General features: G+C 38.0%; 1 protein-coding gene across 2 annotated transcripts in view; it reads left to right on the forward strand.

Annotated features, from left to right (window-relative positions):
- The window catches only part of LOC113074893 (calcium/calmodulin-dependent protein kinase type II subunit gamma-like), a 42,916-nt gene that overhangs the window by 6,859 nt on the left and 16,849 nt on the right, over positions 1-19,208 (forward strand). For both annotated transcript variants that reach the window (XM_026247612.1, XM_026247613.1), the window contains exons 3-4: positions 14,593-14,652; positions 19,042-19,096. In XM_026247612.1, coding sequence (XP_026103397.1) covers positions 14,593-14,652; positions 19,042-19,096 — 115 coding nt within the window. The remainder of the gene's footprint in view (positions 1-14,592; positions 14,653-19,041; positions 19,097-19,208) is intronic.

Raw genomic sequence — 19,208 nt, forward strand, 5'->3', positions numbered from 1 at the left:
ATATGCAGGCAGTCATGCAGCACGTATGAGAAGATCTGCGCTCCGGCGTGGGTAGTGCTCACACTCACTGAACTATATACGTATAACTGAACCGCACTCTTGCCCACCTCTTCCAACCGAGCCAGGGAGCGATCACACTACTCAAACAAACCAGGCTTTGGAGGTCAAACGTGCTCCGGCACACCCTAATTATTCTCCTGCATCATTAGAGTCTCTACCCACACATCAAGTGTTGTCCCGCGCCGCACACTGCTGCGATGGGTCCTGCGATTGTGCAGGTCTCTAATAGGAACGCGCCTGTTAAAATGTTATGACTGAGGCTCTGGACTATGAGCATAACATGTTTTTCTATAACAAACTATAAAATATTTTCTCAATGTCCTGGCAGTGACAAATGGCTTGTTTTATATTTAATTTAATTACATCAATGATATAAGTTGAGATTTAGGCTACAATAAATATTTTAACTGTTTCTATGTAAAAGGAATACTGCAGTAAAAAGCCCCGTATTTGTTTAAAGTGTTTGCAAACCAAATGGTATTACACTTTTGTTCATATAGCAGTAGGCCTACTTTTAAATGAAAAAAGGGCACAATACACTACTTTTGAATGGATTATTAGTTTTGTGCATAATAATGTGATTAATTGCCATTTATCACAGACAATAATGCGATTTTAAAAAATGAATCATTGCCCAGCACTAGTAAAAGCAGTAAATGTTAAAATTCAAAACAACTGTTTTCTATTTCAATATATTTGAAAACCTAATTTATGCTAGTGATGCAAAGCTGAATTTTCGGCAGTAGAGCTTTGAATCAGTGTATTACCAATCTCCTGTCACACCCTTCTCAGATGCCTGGAGTTCTACTTTGATGGTGTCACCATGTTTCCTGTGACCTTAGATGAACCCATAGCTAATATTTAATTACAGTTGTCCAGAAAGGGATATTTGAAAGCAAAGCTGTTTTAACGATTAATTGTGACGTTTCTCAGTATTTGCTCAGTATCACTTGTTCCAGCCTTAATTAAACAGCATTTCTGATCCCGAGTGTTAAGTTCATCAGTTTTCAAATAGTCACAATGTTTGTATACCTTGACCATGTTTAGACCGATTATAAGGAATGTTGTATTCAAACATTGCGTGAATGGCAAACATTGTTCATTTATTACTTGAGTGTAAATTTGGCATTTATTTAAATTAAAAATAATAAGGAAGGCATCAAGACAAATATAATGGTAGTTGCAGTTCATTCTTTGGGAGTATTTTTATGGTATGTTCAGACCATAGAGCACTGATGAAAATGGAAAAAAAAAAACTCCGGGTTGAGGAAATGTTTGGCTTGGTTTGATTTAGAAAAATATTGGATTGGATCATTTGGATGACCGTTAATTGTATAGTATGGCATGGAGAATCATCTTGCAGTAAACCTCTTGTGGTTTCTCTTAGGTTTCTTTACAGCTAAGAGCATATGGAAGCCATTATTACACTACCCTGAAGTTTGATGTCTTTCTCAAAAGAAAACCACGCATGCTTTCTCAACAACAAAAGACTTCACTTCTAAAAGTCAATTTCCTATTTAATTAGTTGTGGATAAAAATATGCAAAAAAAAAAAAAATTTCTGAGTTAAGTTTCCTATATAAGGTCAATAAATGTAACATTTTCAAGTTTGTAGTTCTAGTTTAATAGGTGCTGGGAATATTTGCAGAACATTAACATCTTTTTATGCTTTTATGAGACTCTCCTGCTGATTTTAATGAGGTTTCGACGAATTTTGGTGCCAACTAACAATAGTTTGTATAGATTTTCATTTAAGTGGCTGAGTTCCAGCATGAGGGATTTTTAAGATGATGGATTAACATCTACCACCGACGACGAGTAATGAGCCACTTGTACGTATAACACAATAAATATCAACACAAAAGCCCAGCTCCCTTTTTCCCATAACCAGAACACAAGCCTGTCATGCTATTTACACCGCAGGCTCTGTTCATTTCAAATGAGCGTTGCTCTGTGTTTTGAAAGGACATAATGTATTCTGTGATATGCATATGACCGTACCATGTGGCGCACTGTACAAACATTGACACAGATAAACACCATTATTCAGGTGGCTGACTCATTGTTTGCAAGGCCCTAAATAATTTATTCATATTTCATATTTCCATCGCCAAGCTGTGTAGAGGGGGCGCTGAAAGAGATATGATCGGGAGAATATGAATATATATATATATATAAAATGACTGACAATCTGTATCAGCTGGCTGACGATGCAATAATATAGAAAGCTGTCAAACTTTACATTTTTGATGTTGTAGTCCCAAAATGATTTCGTCATTTGCTATTTTGGCCAGTTTTGGCCATAGTTCATTTATCTAGAATTCAACAGAAATAAGAAAATGTAAATTTGAAGGGCTACAGCAATTCTACAGTGAATCAATTAGCAAACACTTGACCCTGACAGAACTGAAGGAGAAGTGTTTTCACATCAAGGTCATCCATTACTCTCGCTCTGTCATGCAGTGCTCATAGGGATTTGTCCTACCTGCTTTGTTTTAACTGCTGGGAATCTGCAGGCGTCTAAAGCACGTAACGGGATAATCCATGCACGGATGGGGGGGAGATGTAGTGACACCCAGGATCAGCAGATGGTCTGGTGCGGGACTCACGGCTTAAGCTCACACTCTTACACACAAGCACGTCAGCGCACAAACCCGGCACCCTCCACTTTACACCGAGCAGCTACGCTTATCATTTTTTCCTAGAAAGAGTTGAGCTGAGGGGCTATGAGTTTGCATACATTGTTTCCGTTAGCAAGTGTTTGGATATCTAAGGTTTTAAACTTGGCTATCTAATGAGAAAATAGCTGCCGAGAGCCATTGAAATGATTGATGTGGCACTGGGATGTTTTTCTCTCCTTTTGGAATACAAGTGTTATTAGAAATTAGTTTGATTACATAATTTCCAGTTGGAGTGTTTGCTTTTATGGTAGCTTGTTATAAGCCACAAAGCACACATACATTCCCTTTCTTAAAAATTAGATTGGTATCTTGTAGCTGAGTTTTTTTTTTTCATCTTTTCTGTGGGTGTATGGATGGCAGAGTGTGTGGTGGTGGTGGTGACAGTGGTGTTCATGTTAGTGGTTGGACAGCTCTCGTGATGTGCCTTTCCACAAAAGTATGCAATTGAACTTTGAAATTAATCAGAGGGAAAAGTTTTGAACTTGAAACACTTGTATAAGCATGATGTTCAAGAGCAGTCATAATTGACTAGTCATGTGGCTATCTGGATTTTTATGTTCAAGTTGTGATGTAACAGAAGTAGGAACAGATGTTTTCTTCCATATTGTGACGTACGTATGAGTGAAACATTATTTAAAATGTGAAGTGAAGGGGTCTTGGGTCTGTCCGTTTGTTGTTGATTGGATGGGGCCGGATCTAAATGTGAGATTGAAATCAATTGTGAAAAAAAACAATTGATTGAGGTTTAAGTGAACTAAATGACTAGAGAAGTCAGATATGCGTCACCAGAGGGTTGTTTCACTGGAAAACTGAGTTATGACGTTTTGGTCAAAAAAGGAACATGAATGGTTTAAATCATTCACAATAATATGCATTCAGAAAATATATAGGTTTTTTATTTCATGCTGACTTTTAAATATATTATCCAAAACCATCTTAAATGGGTCATATAATGTGATTTCAATTTTTCCTTTCTCTTTGAAGTGTTGCAAGCTCTCGGTGCATAAAGAAGAACTGTAAAGTTGTAAAGACTAAAGTCTCAAATCCAAAGAGATATTCTTTATCAAAGTTAAGACTCTGCCAAACCCCCCATGATATGGCTCAATCAAACACACCCCACGTCTACGTCACTGTGTGGAAATATTTGCTTAATGTCGCCCAAATGTTCACGCAAAGAAAGTGGGAAAAAGAAAAAAAGTCACGTGACCTACAGCCAAGCATTTAACATATCCAAAGTGCACACACACAGCAGTGAACACACACCCGGAGCAGTGGGCAGCCATTTATGCTGCGGCGCCCGGGGAGCAGTTGGGGGTTCGGTGCCTTGCTCAAGGGCACCTCAGTCGTGGTATTTCCGGCCTGAGACTTGAACCCACAACCCTAGGGTTAGGAGTCAAACTCTAACCACTAGGCCACAACTTAAAGAAAGAAGTGGTTCGGGTAAACACAGTTAGTGTTGAAGCAGCCATGTCAGGGAGATGATGTGTGTATCTAGGAGAAAGCACATGCACTTTATTTGTCCTTTCCGAAAGTAGATGCATTTAGGAATCTTTAAGATTACTTACAACAGAACAGCATCGCATTTAATGGACCACCGTTTCGTGAACCCAGGAGAGGAGGTCATTCTGACTTTGCTACGACAATCTGGTGCTTCCGAATTTTTCTGTTGTCCTCATTTGTAAGTCGCTTTGGATAAAAGTGTCTGATAAATGACTAAATGAATGAATAAAATACACAAAATAATCATCTTTAAAAGAGCATCATATGACCTCTTTAATATACAGAGAAGACTATGAGTCCAGGTTTCCCTGAAGCACAAAACTATCACCATAATGCATTATTTTGTGATTAGTTCTCCAAAAAAAAGTAGACCTTTAGATTATACATCATAAGGGGAATGCTGTTCTCAGCAGGCGATTAAAAGTTCGACAGCAATTATCTTGAAGCCATTTATTATTGTAGAAGGTGGTGTGTTTGTTTGACAAACTGTGCTTTAATGTCTGTAGTGATGCTTTATTAAAGGGGATGAATTTGGAGACACAAGCTCTCTGAGTGTTTACCATGCTGACAGTCTAACAACATGCTAAAGCATAACATGCAGTCAGACTCGGCACGCTCCGATCTCTCAGAGAAGCTATAAAACATTAAAGCTTAAACAAAAACTAGATGACCTCACTATAATCAGATGGTCAGTTGATGGACATCTAGTCTTAGTGAAAGAGTTTGCTGTACCTCTGAATGCTATGAAAGCTTGCAGACTTGTTTTGCTCAGGTAATTATTGAATCCTCTCTGGGGGCCGGCATCCTTCGACCTTAACCTGAAGTTAACCATTCTGCCCTTACACAACACCAGGACTTGATCACACCGCTGATACACATCCATTTTAGACTTACTGAGCTGAGAGAAGCACGCAGGCTTGGCTCTTTTAGCTTGGCTCATGCCAAGTTAGTAGTGAGTCTGTCCTTTTTTTTTATGCTGAGAAGTTTAAGATCCTTTGCTGCTTATCCCCATGTACTTTATTAATGTGCTGCAGATCAAAGACTCCCTGTCTAACTGATTGAATCAAAAGTAGGATTGTCCGTTCTGCCGGTGTATTTCTGCAGCATTACTGTCGTCGCTGAAGCACCAGCAGACATGGAAAATTAGCAGTTTTGATCAGTATGAGATTATGATGATTAGGAAATATATTACCATGACCACTAGGCTACAGTAATCATTGTTCAAAAAGACTCATTTAACATATTTTTTGTTAATTTGGCATTTAAATATTTCTGTCACCACAAACCTGTATTAATTTATTTCTTCTGTTCTGTCTGTCTGTACTGTTCCATACAATAAACTTGAGTTATCCGATGTCAAGATTGTCAACTTACCTTCAATTATAAACTATGGTGAACAGTATCTTTAATGGTCTTGTTTTAACTTTTAATACTGTACAGCGAGAAATATGGACCAGTTTTATGGTGCTTTAATAATGCTTTATGGAGCTTGGTGGTCCCTGATGACTGTACACTTCTGGAGCAGCGTGAACATTCTTCAAAATATATTTTATGTTCCACTGAAGAAAGAAAGTCATACAAGTTTTGAACAACATGAATGTGATTGAATATCTATTTCGGGGTGAACGGTTTTGCAGCCAGCCATGCATATTGCTGTTCTACAGAATAGCTGATAAAGCTGTGAATTTTTTTTTTTTTTTTTACTTATTTGTGAAGTGGTAAGCAAACATGTGATCTTAGTGGCTATTGTAACAACCACAATGTGTTTATCTGACTGGATCTTTGTTTGCTCATCAGTAGAAAAAGATCTCAGAAATACATCGCGTTCCTTTACGTTGAATTTCATCGTAGTTTAACGACTTATAACACATCTGTCAAACAAGATATGTGTCTTAGTGTGTGCGGAGCTGTGTTAACCGCTGACTGCACCCAGTCCTGCAACATCCCTGACGCAGGGATCGTCTCTGATGAGACACGACTTGCTCCCATAAACATACACTCACTTATAAAATAAGATGGCTAGTAGATTTTGGTCTATGTGATTTTCCATACATATATCTGCCATCGATAGTCAAAATGTGAAATATTACAGAGAGTGAGTGCTTAGTCACTATTATCAATTGTTTGTCTGTTCACAATCTTTGTTTGACATCATTCAGTTATTTTCAAGTAGACCGTAGTCCTCAAGAGCACACAACCTGTTTGACTTTTCCAATAGCTGTAGAAAAAGTGCCACGCACACCTTCTGAGACAGATTGAATGATAGAGAGAAGTGGAGGAAAGCATATGGACAGAAAGAGAAGTCAGGTGAGTGTTACCCTGGTGGCTGGAGAGGATATAATGTTATTATAAACGTGTGTGTGTGTGTGTGTGTGTGTGTGTGTGTGTGTGTGTGTGTGTGTACAGACAGCTGCTCATCCACACCCCCTGCAGTCATCAGTGTGAGAAAAGCTCCGTGTGGTGGATTAGTAGTACGATGGCCAGGGATCATCAGACATCCCTGCCAAAGCACCTTAAGCTGTTTTTAAAAGTGACACAGACCCTATGGCCTCTGTTTGTGGGAGTGTGTGCTCTCTGGAGAACATCAGATGGCTGGCTGTCTTGTATTTGCAGGAATTTGATGGGATGGGCCGGCCGAGCTGTGGTGTTTCTCATGCTTTGGATATTGGGAGCTGTTTTTGGTTGTTTATTCCGGCAGTGCGAAGCCTGGTTGGTTGAGCTGAAAAACCAAATTGTGCTGCTTTCCTGAGTACTGGAGTGTGTGTCTCACTGAAGTCATTTTAATTTACTCTCTGACTGTTTGGCTCATAGCTCGCTTGTGTGGATATCACTTTTGTCAAAACAGTGATAAAGTGTGGTAGAGGAATGGACTTAATTAAAACACACACGTGTGATTTACCTTTTTCTTTCAGTCATTCCTGTATATTTACACACCTTTCTAATATGCGCGCGCACACACACACACACACACACACACACACACACTCCTTTTCTCTCAGGCATTGCTGCTGTTGGAGGGCTCGTTTTGTTCTGAATTCACTGCATTAATAAGAGGCGACTGGATCTGGTTCCAGGTAGAAGCGGTTTCCCTCTCACTGTCGCTTCCAGCAGTGTCACCCTGTCTAAATCACTCTGTTTACCCCAGAGAAAGAACCGTCTCACACCCACTCCTGCCCTCAGTGACTTCACTTCTTCCAAAACATAGTTCATAAGAACAATGTATGTTTTTCAGCCTTTTGATCAATATTCTTGATGTATCTTGATATTTACAGTGTTTGGCATTTGAAACTGCTTAAAAGGGAGATTTCATTTTTTATTATCTTTAATTTTAACAAAACATTGTTCAAGTAAAATATAGTATCAAATGGTCACGGCATGTTTCAGGTTTCTCAATATTTAATCACAAGGAAGGAGCAGGAAAAGTGAACGATTATATGCTAAATTTACCTACCACATTTTTAATTTTGTGTCTGGGTTGAGTGTGATATGTCACTGTCGAGAGAAAACTTGCTGCGTCATAGCTGGGCTGGATATCTGAGAGAGAATTTAAGTACTGCAGTCCATTACTTCAATATTAATCAGCCAATATTTGGCCATTTATATGTGTTCCTGTCAGTGTCAATTTGGCAGATTGACAGAAGTGGTCTGTCAGGATTCAGCCTCTAGTCAGTTCCAGAATTATCCAACAATAATGCACATTTGTGTCATCATCAAATAGTGTCTTTGATCTCAGGATCAGTCATTCTGTCATGACAACTTTCCGAATGTTTAGCATGGTAATGTTGGCAATGTTAATGTGTTTGGTCTTAGCAGAGTAGGTCTGCTATGCTGCTACTACAGGAGAGCAAGTGGTGAGACCTGCTACTGCCAGTACATTGACAGACAGCATGTAGGAAATACTGCTGCCACACATATATATGTATATAACATACATGATATTTCCTCGTTAGCAAATCTATACAAGTGGAGCTGGGGAAGGTGGAGGGTTTCTGAAGCACGCTGCTGTAGCCTTGTCTCAGGTGTGATAATCAGGTGCGTGCTGGTTCAAACCCTGTTATCATGAGATATCATACCTTTAAGTAAGACACTTACTAGGAACTCCATTTGGACGAACTAAATTAGCTCCTAATTCAGAGTGGGGTCTTAAACAGTTCTATAGGAACTATCAGAGATGTAAGTGTAGGCTGATTGGCTAAACGCATGCGAAACACCGGCCACCTGGCATTTACTCCATGTATATTGAAAACTGCGATAACAGCATTTACCTGTTGTCTGCAGTGTTGTTCTTTTCTCAGCTTCGATGATATGTAACACTGCAACTTGTCATTAAAAAAACTTTTAGCTCTTGCAATCACATAAATTGTGCATTTACATTTCCATCCCTGTTATTAAAAGACATCGCTGTCGTCCACTTCAGAGTTCCTGCTGCCGGTGTGAATGCAACCAGGAAAAAGGCCCAAGGGAGAAATTCTCTAGGAAATAACTTCCTGGCTAGTCCCTAGAACTTCGCCGGGTGAAAGCCCCTATTCTCACTGTAATAAGGGTACAGTGCCTCCCTTTGAAAAAAAAAGAAGAAAAAAAAACATTCTGCTTTGGCAGCAGAATTAATCAAATTTCTAATCGCGATTACAAATATGAATGCCACGATTACTTAATCATTCAAAGTACACTTATGTCATTCTGTTTACTTAAGATGCATTTTTTTCTTTCTGCATGTTATTTTAAGGGTTTTTCCCGTTATTTTAATTTTAGTTTTAGTACAACATTATAATACCATTCATATTTTTTACTTTTACCTTTTTACATTATTTAAACCAATCCAATGTATAGTTGACATTTGGGGCTTAACATTATAGAAATGCACTAAAAGTTTTTAAGTTAAAGTGTTTCAGATGGTTTATTGTCATATAAAAATCAAAATGCAATTGCATCAAACTAAGGTATAAACATCATTCAGTGCAAATTGTAATAATCGTAATTAATAATTGCAATTACAATTTCAAGTGAATAATCTGCAATCATGATTTTTGTCATAATCGTGCATCCCTACCATCTGTTAAATTGCCACCAGAGACCTAGATATCTGCACTTGTTCATGAAGGAAATGTCAGTTTTTGCACGACAGCAAAAGAAAGAATCGTAAAGGGGGAAATCAGAAAGGGGCCAGGACTGGACAGACCGGGCAGGACATGTCAAAGAGATGGGCATGTATGTGACAAATGAGTCAAGTTGACGATGACACTCTACCATGCTGTGAAGAACTGACGGATAGAAAAGGAAAAAGGGAGGGACGGGGAGCGAGAAGACCGAGAAGTGACTTCGACCAGCATTAGCCAATGATTTGTAAACAGTGAGGACACTAAGGTCAGCGCTGATGAGCCAAAAGAGGATGAAAAAATAAAGCAAGCAGACAGGCAGAGTAGAAAGGGCACGTCTCTGGGGTGCTGAGGAGAGGAGCGCTGAAATGATTATTAGCTAAAAGAACGAGCAAAAAGAATAAAATGAAATGAAATCAGCTGTTGTGTTATTGTACTAAAGCAATTTGTTAAAATATTATATGAAATATACACTAAATACAGAAAAATATAATATTGTGAAATATTATGACAGGTTAAAAAATATTTTTTTATATATATATAATTTACACCCTGTGATGACAAAACTGAATTTTCAGCAGCCATTTCTCAAGTCATTACTTATTATTCTGATTTGGTACTAAAGAAACAATACTTATTTAGTTTTGGTTATTTTTAGTTGATTGATGCTTGTGATGCTGAATATTTTTGTGAAACCTGTGATAAAACAGCGTTTATATAGAGTAGAGCAGTATACATCACATTACTGCAATTTTCTATACGTTGAAGAATAATGCATGCTTGCTGAATAAAAATGTTCATTTCTTAAATAAAATAACTTCCTGATGCCAAGCTTTTGAATGCCATTGTATTTGCTTTTAAGTTTTTGGCAATTGCTAAAAATATACCCCAGCGACTTAAGATTGGTCTTGTGGTCCAGGGTCACATATATATATATATATATATATATATATATATATATATATATATATATATATATATATATGTGTGTGTGTGTGTGTGTGTGTGTGTGTGTGTGTGTGTGTGTGTGTGTGTGTGTCCGAGTAAGCTGTATGTGTAACTTAAAGTTAAATATGTATGTCTTGATTGACCAAGAGGTAATGTTTACATCACCACTACTATGATAAATCCAAGTTATTAGAAATCTTCCTGTAGCTCGTGTGCTGGGAGAAGAGACCTGATCCTGGCCAAGATGCCAGAGTCTTCCCTGGAGCCTCCGACATTTTCTCCTGGAGTTTACCTGCTGAGAATTGACCTCGCACAACCCCTGCGTCTTTGTACTCAAAGATTCAACCTTTAACGTCACTTTAATGTCACTTTAGCCCTTCCATCTACCCTGACGCTGATCTGAAAAGAATGCCAGTACAATACCATTGCCTCAAGTGGCAAAATAACTGCCTCTGCATGTGTCTCTGATCAGAGCTCTGTGCACTCCACAATAGCTCACTTTTAGTTCATGCATGAGCGTATTTGTAACTGTTTGGGCCATGAAAACGTGTCTACTTACCCTACTTACCCTACTTACCTTACCCTACTATCTGTTCAGAGTCTGTGATGACTGCCTGTGCTCTTAATGAGTGCCGATACCTACAATATCGTGCCTTGTGTCCTGTGATGTGAAAGGATCTGTGAGAGCAGCTTGTGCATATGTGCACACATTTGCTCAATGTGTTTTTCAGTTCTGTAGGACCTAAATAAATGAAACTGAGCCATTTGTTTTTTGCTGTGTAGCATCTGTTTACAAATCCAGAACAGAAATGAGACTTATAGCATTGCATGGCACCCATACTGTTTTAATTGAAATCCATACAGTGGGGTAAATATATTCATGGTACGTTTTGCATGCTTGTGTTGAATTGATAAAAGCAGTTAAGGCATGAGGCAGCAGGTTTCCTTCCTCTTTTGCATGCTTTCACCTAATTCTACATGTGTTTTTCTCTGCACTGTGAGCTTGACCACAGAGACTTACACCCTCCCATGGGTGCATTTGAGGTGACTGGCCCATACTGCATCTGTTCGTACTAGTGCTGCCTGCTATGTTGATTTGTATGAATAATCCTGACTGTAGTGTCCAAAAGGTTTGGGTCAGTAAGAAATTAATACTTTGTTCAGTAAGGATGCATTAAATTGATCTAAAGTGACTGTAGATATTTATAATAATACAAAAGGAATTCTGTTCTTTTGAAGTTTCGATTCATCAAAGAATCTTGAAAAATGTACCAGCATTTCCACAAAAATATTGAGCAGTTGTCCACACATTATTAGTACAGTAGTAAAACAATATTACACACTATATTATACTGTACAACATTTATTGTTTTACCAAAATTTCATAATACATATTAATGTACAAACAAATGCAGACTTGCTAAGATTTCTAATCTCCCCAAGTCCACACTTTTAAACAGCAGTCTATCATTATTAAGCAATCTAAGTAATGGGCACTTTTATTTTTAATGGTTATTGAAGAATTACACAAATAATAGTTTTAAATTGTATTAAGTCATCTCCACTGACCATTTTAGAAAATGGATACTTTTTTGTAATGCATTTGTTATGGAAAGTTCCTGCCATCTGTTGGTTCTTTTGTGTGTGTGTGTGTGTGTGTGTGTGTGTTTTAAATACAGTTGCTGGTCTATAATCAGTTCATCATATCCTGTCAGTGCTCATTATGATATAAAAGTTTTATGCTGATCCAATCTCAGGACACTTACACACCTGTTAATGTTTCATTTACCGTTTATCTCAGTCAGTTTCTCGCTCCTGCTTTCTGAATCTCTCTCTCTTTCTCTCTTTGAGAGTCTTTGACATCACGGACCCGACCGCACCGTGAGAAACCAGCACTTAGCCCAATTGGATTTTAAAGATGGTCAGCGAATAACATCATTTATTTAGCTCTTCTGTAATGGGATAAAAAGAAGAAAACAAGAGCGCGCACACAAGGGAGGAGTATGCCACTCAAAGCCATTTCTCTTTCTAGAAAGCCTTTATCGTTTGCATCAGATCCCAGCTATCAGTGGATTGGTGTTTATTCCTCTTCAAACTTGATTTATAATGTTGTGGATGAATTGTATGTGGAAGCTGCAGCAAATGATAAAAACAAGGTGGTTTATAGCTCATACTCAAAAGCGTTTCGTTTGTGCGTGATTATTTTCATTGCATTAAGTCATTGCATGCCAACAGTCGTACAGTCCTCTCTCATGTTCAGATTAACTGTTATAGGAGCCGTGGCAGGGCTGAATATTAAATGTCCTGCATTAATTCTGTTAGGTAATAAAAACATCTGCTGCTGTAAACCATACGCACAAACACACATCACTCACAGCAGTCACCGTTCACGCTTTCAGAGGGATGTTTATTTGATCACACTTCTCAGAAAAGCTTTAAGCCAGTGATCCTACACCCACATCCATTTGTATATCATGAAAACATCATCACTTAAAGTCTGAAACCTGTGTGTGTGTGTTCATACAGTGAATGCTAAGGCTGTGTGACTGCTAGTATAGTGTAGTGGTGATGGTTTTTTAGATGAATGTTTGATACTTCAAGATTGAGGCTGATGTCATTTCTGAGAATCATGCTTTGGGGCTGTCAGAAGGATTGAATGCTTTCTGGGTAAAAGAGCCACATGCATTCACAAACTCGGCCCATAGAGATTGTGGCTGGACCTTATGAAGGCCTGTGAAAGGAACATAACACACGTACATAATTTCCTCCCTCGGACATTCATACTTTCTTCATCTGTTATTATATTTTGTCAGATTTTCTTTAGTGTGAGGTCTGGCTGGTTTCAGATGAGTAGCACACACTCGGCACAGAGGATATGTTATGTGTAAGAGCGGTGTGTGTTTATGTGAGACTGATCTGACCCAGCAGGTGTGTCTGCATTGAGTTCATGATTTGAATTCCTACTAGCAGATCCCTGCTGCTGCAGATGACTGTGTGTTCGAGTCCACGTGTGCATTCTTTTGAACTCACTCTCTTAGTCTGGCGTCATGTAGACAACTCTAGTTAAGATGCTTGCCCTTTTTTTTTTTTAGCATCAATGACTTTCTTGATTTAAGTATACATAGCACCAGAAACCAACAGCCCTGCAGTCGGCCTGCATTAAAAGCCCTGCCCTTTCTCTAACCTAAATGGTCGTGTGTAACATTATTATTTATGGGCTGAGAATAACTATAGATTTCTATTGTGTATTTACGCTGCTGAAGCAGTTTGTGTGTGTCTGTTTGATTTCCCTCTCATAAAGCTCTCTAAAGGTTTCCCAAAAGGCTATGACCTTGTATCCTTTTAGAGATCGATGCTCATTATTCCAGGATGGAGAGTTATATTAATCTCCGCCGCTTTCTTTATAGAGTGGACATCTTTACTTCATACCCATTACATGTATGCACAGTCATTAACTGCTGTCCTTACTAAGTGTTGGGCAGTAGGCTTGATATTGATTATATGTCACTGAACGGTTGCATTGGTCCAAATTACAGGTCCTGTTTACACCTGGGAATTATATATGTCTCAGGGTTATTTGATCACATCACTCTTTTCCGTGTAATGAAAGTGAAAAGAGCCAGTCAAGCTCCAAAATGAGCAAAAAGCAGTAAACACATCATGAAAGTGATCCATATGAGTTGTGCTCTCAAGTCTGATGAAGCTGAACAATAGCTCTGTGTGACAATGGACACTGTAGTTCAGAAATATGGAGGTCAAAAAGATTATTATTGTTTGTTTGTTTGTTTGTTTGCTTTTGTCAGAAAATGAATGAAAAGTGACAGTAAAAACATTTAAGAACTGCTGTACTTTTGAGTAATGGACAAAAAAATCATGATTTGCACAAAAAATATGAAGTATTTCTCTTTTTTTTATTTTTTTATTTTTTGACATTGTTAATAATAAGAAATGTTTCTTGTGCAGCAATTAGTATGATTTCTGAAGATTCATGTGTCACTGAAGACTGGAGTAATGATGCTGAAAATTCAGCATCTTAAGAATAAATTGTTTTAAATTCTATTCAAATAAAAAAGTTATTTTAAATTGTAACAGTATTTCAAATTATTTATATATATATATATATATATATATATATATATATATATATATATTATTTTTTTTTTTTTTTTACTGTAATTTTGATCAAACAACATCTTGAAAAAAAATTATATATATCTTAACTTTTGAGCGTGATAATGTTTGTTTTGACACTTGTGGAGGTGCTGGGGTTAGATGTGCTGAATTGTTCTTTCTGTGTTTGATCCTCAGATCATCAGAAGCTAGAAAGAGAGGCCAGGATCTGCCGTCTGCTTAAACATCCCAACATAGGTGAGTCTCAACAACTTGGTTTGTGCGCAATATTCCCATGAAGGGGGTGCAGATTCAAGTCCGGCATGCAACATGCCTCTTCTCCCTTCAGTAGTTAAGAACAATAGTGTGTGTGTATGTCTGTACACAGTGAGACCAACTGTACAAAGATTCTAGTCACATTCAACCCAAGATTATTTGCATGGCATGAGAAAGGATGTGGCTGACAAGACCGAGCACACAGACAAAATCTGCACCTCATGCAAAATCATGAAAATAGCACAGGCATCATCCCTTCAGGTTCCCTTCTGTGAGAGAACAACACGGTGCTGTGGAAGACAGGAAAATGTCAGTGGCTAAGATGTTTCAGGATGGTGACATTTGGCACTGAGGGTAATTAGATAATTCCCCAAGAGCAAAAAACATTATAAAGTGTTTGGTGATTTTGAAGACTTCAGCAGGATTAAAACCAATGATTGGGACAGTTCAATAAAATCTCCTTTAACTGTGTTTCCATGACACATACCACAAGCTAATTTAACAGAGATAATTCACACAGAAGTGGCAATTTGTCAGCATTTACTTTCCCTCACAAAATAAGGTGTCAGACACAATGTTCAATTTACTGTAAACCGAAAGGCTCCAAAAAAAGGTTTGGATGACTTTGGCCATTCCAAGTCTTCATACTATAGCTTTATGCGAGTATAAATCTAAATGTTAGTAATTGTTCATTGGTTATCACTCCCTAGTAGTCACAATCATTCATGTGACAGTCACCGGTGGTGTTTGGTATCAGTGACCGCTAACTAGAGCCTGACCGATATGGGGTTTTTGGTGCCGATATCAATATTAGGGAGTTAAAAAAAAAACTGATATTGATATATCGGCCAATATTCTTTGTGTATATTATACTTGTTCAACCGATCAAAAAATCTCATGATTCGAATCATATTACAGTTTTTGACCCACGGATAGGATAATTTTTCGGATCATCATATGTTTTAATTCATAAAATATTTCAATTTAACTTGCTTTCCATTTATTACTTAAAGCGAAGTACTACTTTAATACCACAGCAAATACTACTAGATTAACTAAGACATTTTAAACATGATTAAAGAGACATGTAAAAATAAGAACAAATACACAAATTACAAGCATAGATAAATACAACACAATATGTTACAAATAAAATAAGGTCGGAAATATTCAAATACAGAAATTCAGTAATTAGGGAAAATAACATTTGCATAGTGTTTAAATCTGTATAAATCAAATATAGATCTTTATCACAGCTGTTTTGTTGTTTGATGATCATTAATGACTGCAGCAGTATTTATAGGCCACTGTCCCTTTAAGACCTGATGCACAGATCCAATATAATGTTTCACATCACATCCCATTTTTTTCTCAGCTGTTTTTGCTCACTTGAGACATAACTGACTGGGTTTACCTGTCGAGATGGGTATTTTGTAATTTTATTTGTCTATTCAGAGGATTTAGAAGCATGGGCACTGCTAGGCCATTTTTAGTGGGGCTATAAATGACTTCTCAGCCCCCCTACAATTTTGCGATTAGCTTCATAAACTGTAGGTTAATGCAAATTTGTGATTGCCTCTCCCATTTAAATTTAAATCGGCTTCTCCTCGTCTTTCAGCGTGTTCTTCAATCCTCAGAGGACAAGGTCTATGTTTATCGCTAGATTGTTATAATATCTGCATCTGTGCAGTTTTTTTGTGTCAGTTTACAAAATATCATGGAGGAGCAATCGGTTCCCCATCTACTGTAGCCTAAGGGTGGACTCATTCTAAAGAGGACCTCACCTCTAGAAATACACTACGATTGTGTTTGATAGGGTTCCTCTAGCTGAAGAGATCCCCTGAATTTGGTGCGGATTCGCCGTGCCGTTATGGAAATATGGCCGTTCAAATTTTCATTGGTTTTCCTTGGATTTAAGTTTTAAAGCATTTCATCCAGGTCACCAATAGCAAACAATGGAGCTGCTGGACAAAGTAATTACACCATTTAAAAAAAAAAAATGTTGTTCGTTATATGTTCTGGGGGAAAAAAGGGTTCATATCGGGATATTCCCAGATACCGATATATCGGCAACAAGCTCACATAGGCAAAATGATATATCGGCAGGGCTCTACATCTAACCTCCAAAAAACACAGATTTAGATACTTTAAAGTTGCTTTTTCATACTTGGCAGCATAAATCATATTTTTCTTGTAATACAAACAGAAGCTCAGACATTCTGCTTGATGTCTCCTTTTTTGTAGCCTTGTTTTTCTTCTTTCTAGGAAGTGTTTGTCCTTTCCCACCCTTATACGCTCTTGTCTTTCCTCTCTCACTTTTTTCTTTCTCATGTATTCCCTCCCTTCCATTCCCAGCGGCCTAAACCGGTCTTTTGAACCATTTTATTGTCTAGCCATCTTGAACGGCCCTTTCTTCCTCCTCTCTCTCTCTCTCTCTCTCTCTCTCTCTCTCTCTCTCTCTCTCTCTCTCTCTATCTCTCTCAGGTTGTCATGTTTTCTGCATGGACTGCCAATAAACTTCTAACAAAAAGAGCAGTCAAGTGTGGGTATGAGAGAGAGAGCATTCTTAAGGAGCAGATCGCCTTTGATTGACAAAGACTCAAGCTAACACACTTGTTAATTTCTTCTCCTTTTGTCTTGGACATACATTTACACAATACATACAGGGACCTTACAGCCTTTGTACAGGTTATCAATAGTAGGGTTTGTTGTCCATGAACCCTCTTTCAAAAAACCAGCAGATATGAACACATGACTGCCGTCGGCCCACAGACACACAACAAGAGCTGATGGAATGATAGAAGCCTGTCACACACAACCCACATGCATCTACATACATTCTTAATGTTATCTCACGCAGTGCTATGTCTTCAGGCATGCATTTTTGGTGTGACAATATGTTAGAAAGGAACCATGCATCCCTGTGGAGCTCTTCAGTAACCCACACCCAGTGCTGGTGTTTTTCCTCTAAGCAAAAAACTTCCCTTACCAATAAAATAAAAGATTTGATTTATGTGTCTGGTACTGGCATTCGAAAAAGATGTTGAGCTGTTTGATATCACTTCACTGGTAACCAAAGAACAAAAGATAAAGAGAAGTAAATGTCTGGGGGTGGGGGAGGAATATAAAATGTTCCACTGTTCATATAGGCTGCATTTATTTGATTAAACAATACAATAAAAACAATTATTTTAACCATATTAGTTTGAAATAGAAATCTTTATACATTAACATTAAGTTACTTTACTCTCACTTTTGATCAGTTTAGTTAATTTAATTGAATGGTTGTGTGTGTGCGTGTATATTACTTTTGTTATTTATTTTATATAGACATATATTTTATAAACATTCACAGCTACACCGATGCAAAACTCACATATTCATGCGTTTCGATTAGTGTTATTGCTTTTTCCCCTTTTAGTGCTATACAAGTAAAACATAGAACTAGTTCAAATCAAAAACATTAGGGCAATTAGTTCAGAGAGTGTCATCTTTATTGGAGTACAACACAAAACATCGGCTCTATCCACACTTCTCTCAGGCCGACCTGTTAAAATCACTCTCTATTTAAACACTGTTCACAGCACCTTCAGTCTGAATTGTGTTAAAACCCAGTCCTCCTGTCAGAATGTGTGTGTTTGTGTCAGCGCTGCGGGTGATCCTGGGTGGATGTGGAGATAATATATTTCTGTTTTGCCGTCTCTGCCCTCCTCTAGCACAGCCACCTCCCTCACATTGGCTGAGATTAATGCACGCTGTCATTTACACGGACCCACACACAATGAGAACGAGCTGGGGGTCTCTTAATGGCTGCGTGTGTGTGTGTGAGATCTGGCAGGTGCACTGTTTCAAATCTGTAACTACCGATGACAAATTCATTACCTTCAATCAGGATAACAAATGTTCCTTGCCTTACTTGCAATGCCACCGCTCCCTCTGTAATGCAAAGACCGAAGTTCCAAGTGGGCATTGTTCAAATGTATTTATTTTCACAGGTCATAACTGCACAGTGTAAAATGTATCAAGTAGTTTTCCCAAAGATAAAAATATTTGTCTTAATTGCCATCTAATATGATTTGTCGCATGTATCCTTCACAGAGGAAACAATTGCAGCAGCACTGCCATAATTACAGTCAAGAGTTTTCTTTGTGTGGCATTTGAAGTTTATATACGTTTTAAATGGGTTAGTTATGAGGTACGTTTCAGCTAGGATGCTGCCTTAGAAGCCATTAGGCAGCAAGTTCGGGATTTGTAATAGAACTAATGAGGATGACTTCATGGGCAGGTCAAGAAAAGGAGAAAAGCTCCTTCTGTTCATCCTTATGTTGTTTCTCCCTTCCCTCATTCTCTCTTTCTGTTTTCCCTCAACAGTGCGTCTCCATGACAGTATCTCAGAAGAAGGCTTTCATTACCTGGTCTTTGACCTGTAAGTATCGAAGTCAGACACTGTGATCTTCATCTCACTTCTGTGTAAAACAGGATTGACGCCGGTGTACTCAAAATTTCCACTTCCTTTTAAGCCTTGTTTGGCAGTTATT

Source organism: Carassius auratus, unplaced genomic scaffold, assembly GCF_003368295.1.
Source record: "Carassius auratus strain Wakin unplaced genomic scaffold, ASM336829v1 scaf_tig00015590, whole genome shotgun sequence".
NCBI classification, from domain to species: Eukaryota; Metazoa; Chordata; class Actinopteri; order Cypriniformes; family Cyprinidae; genus Carassius; species Carassius auratus.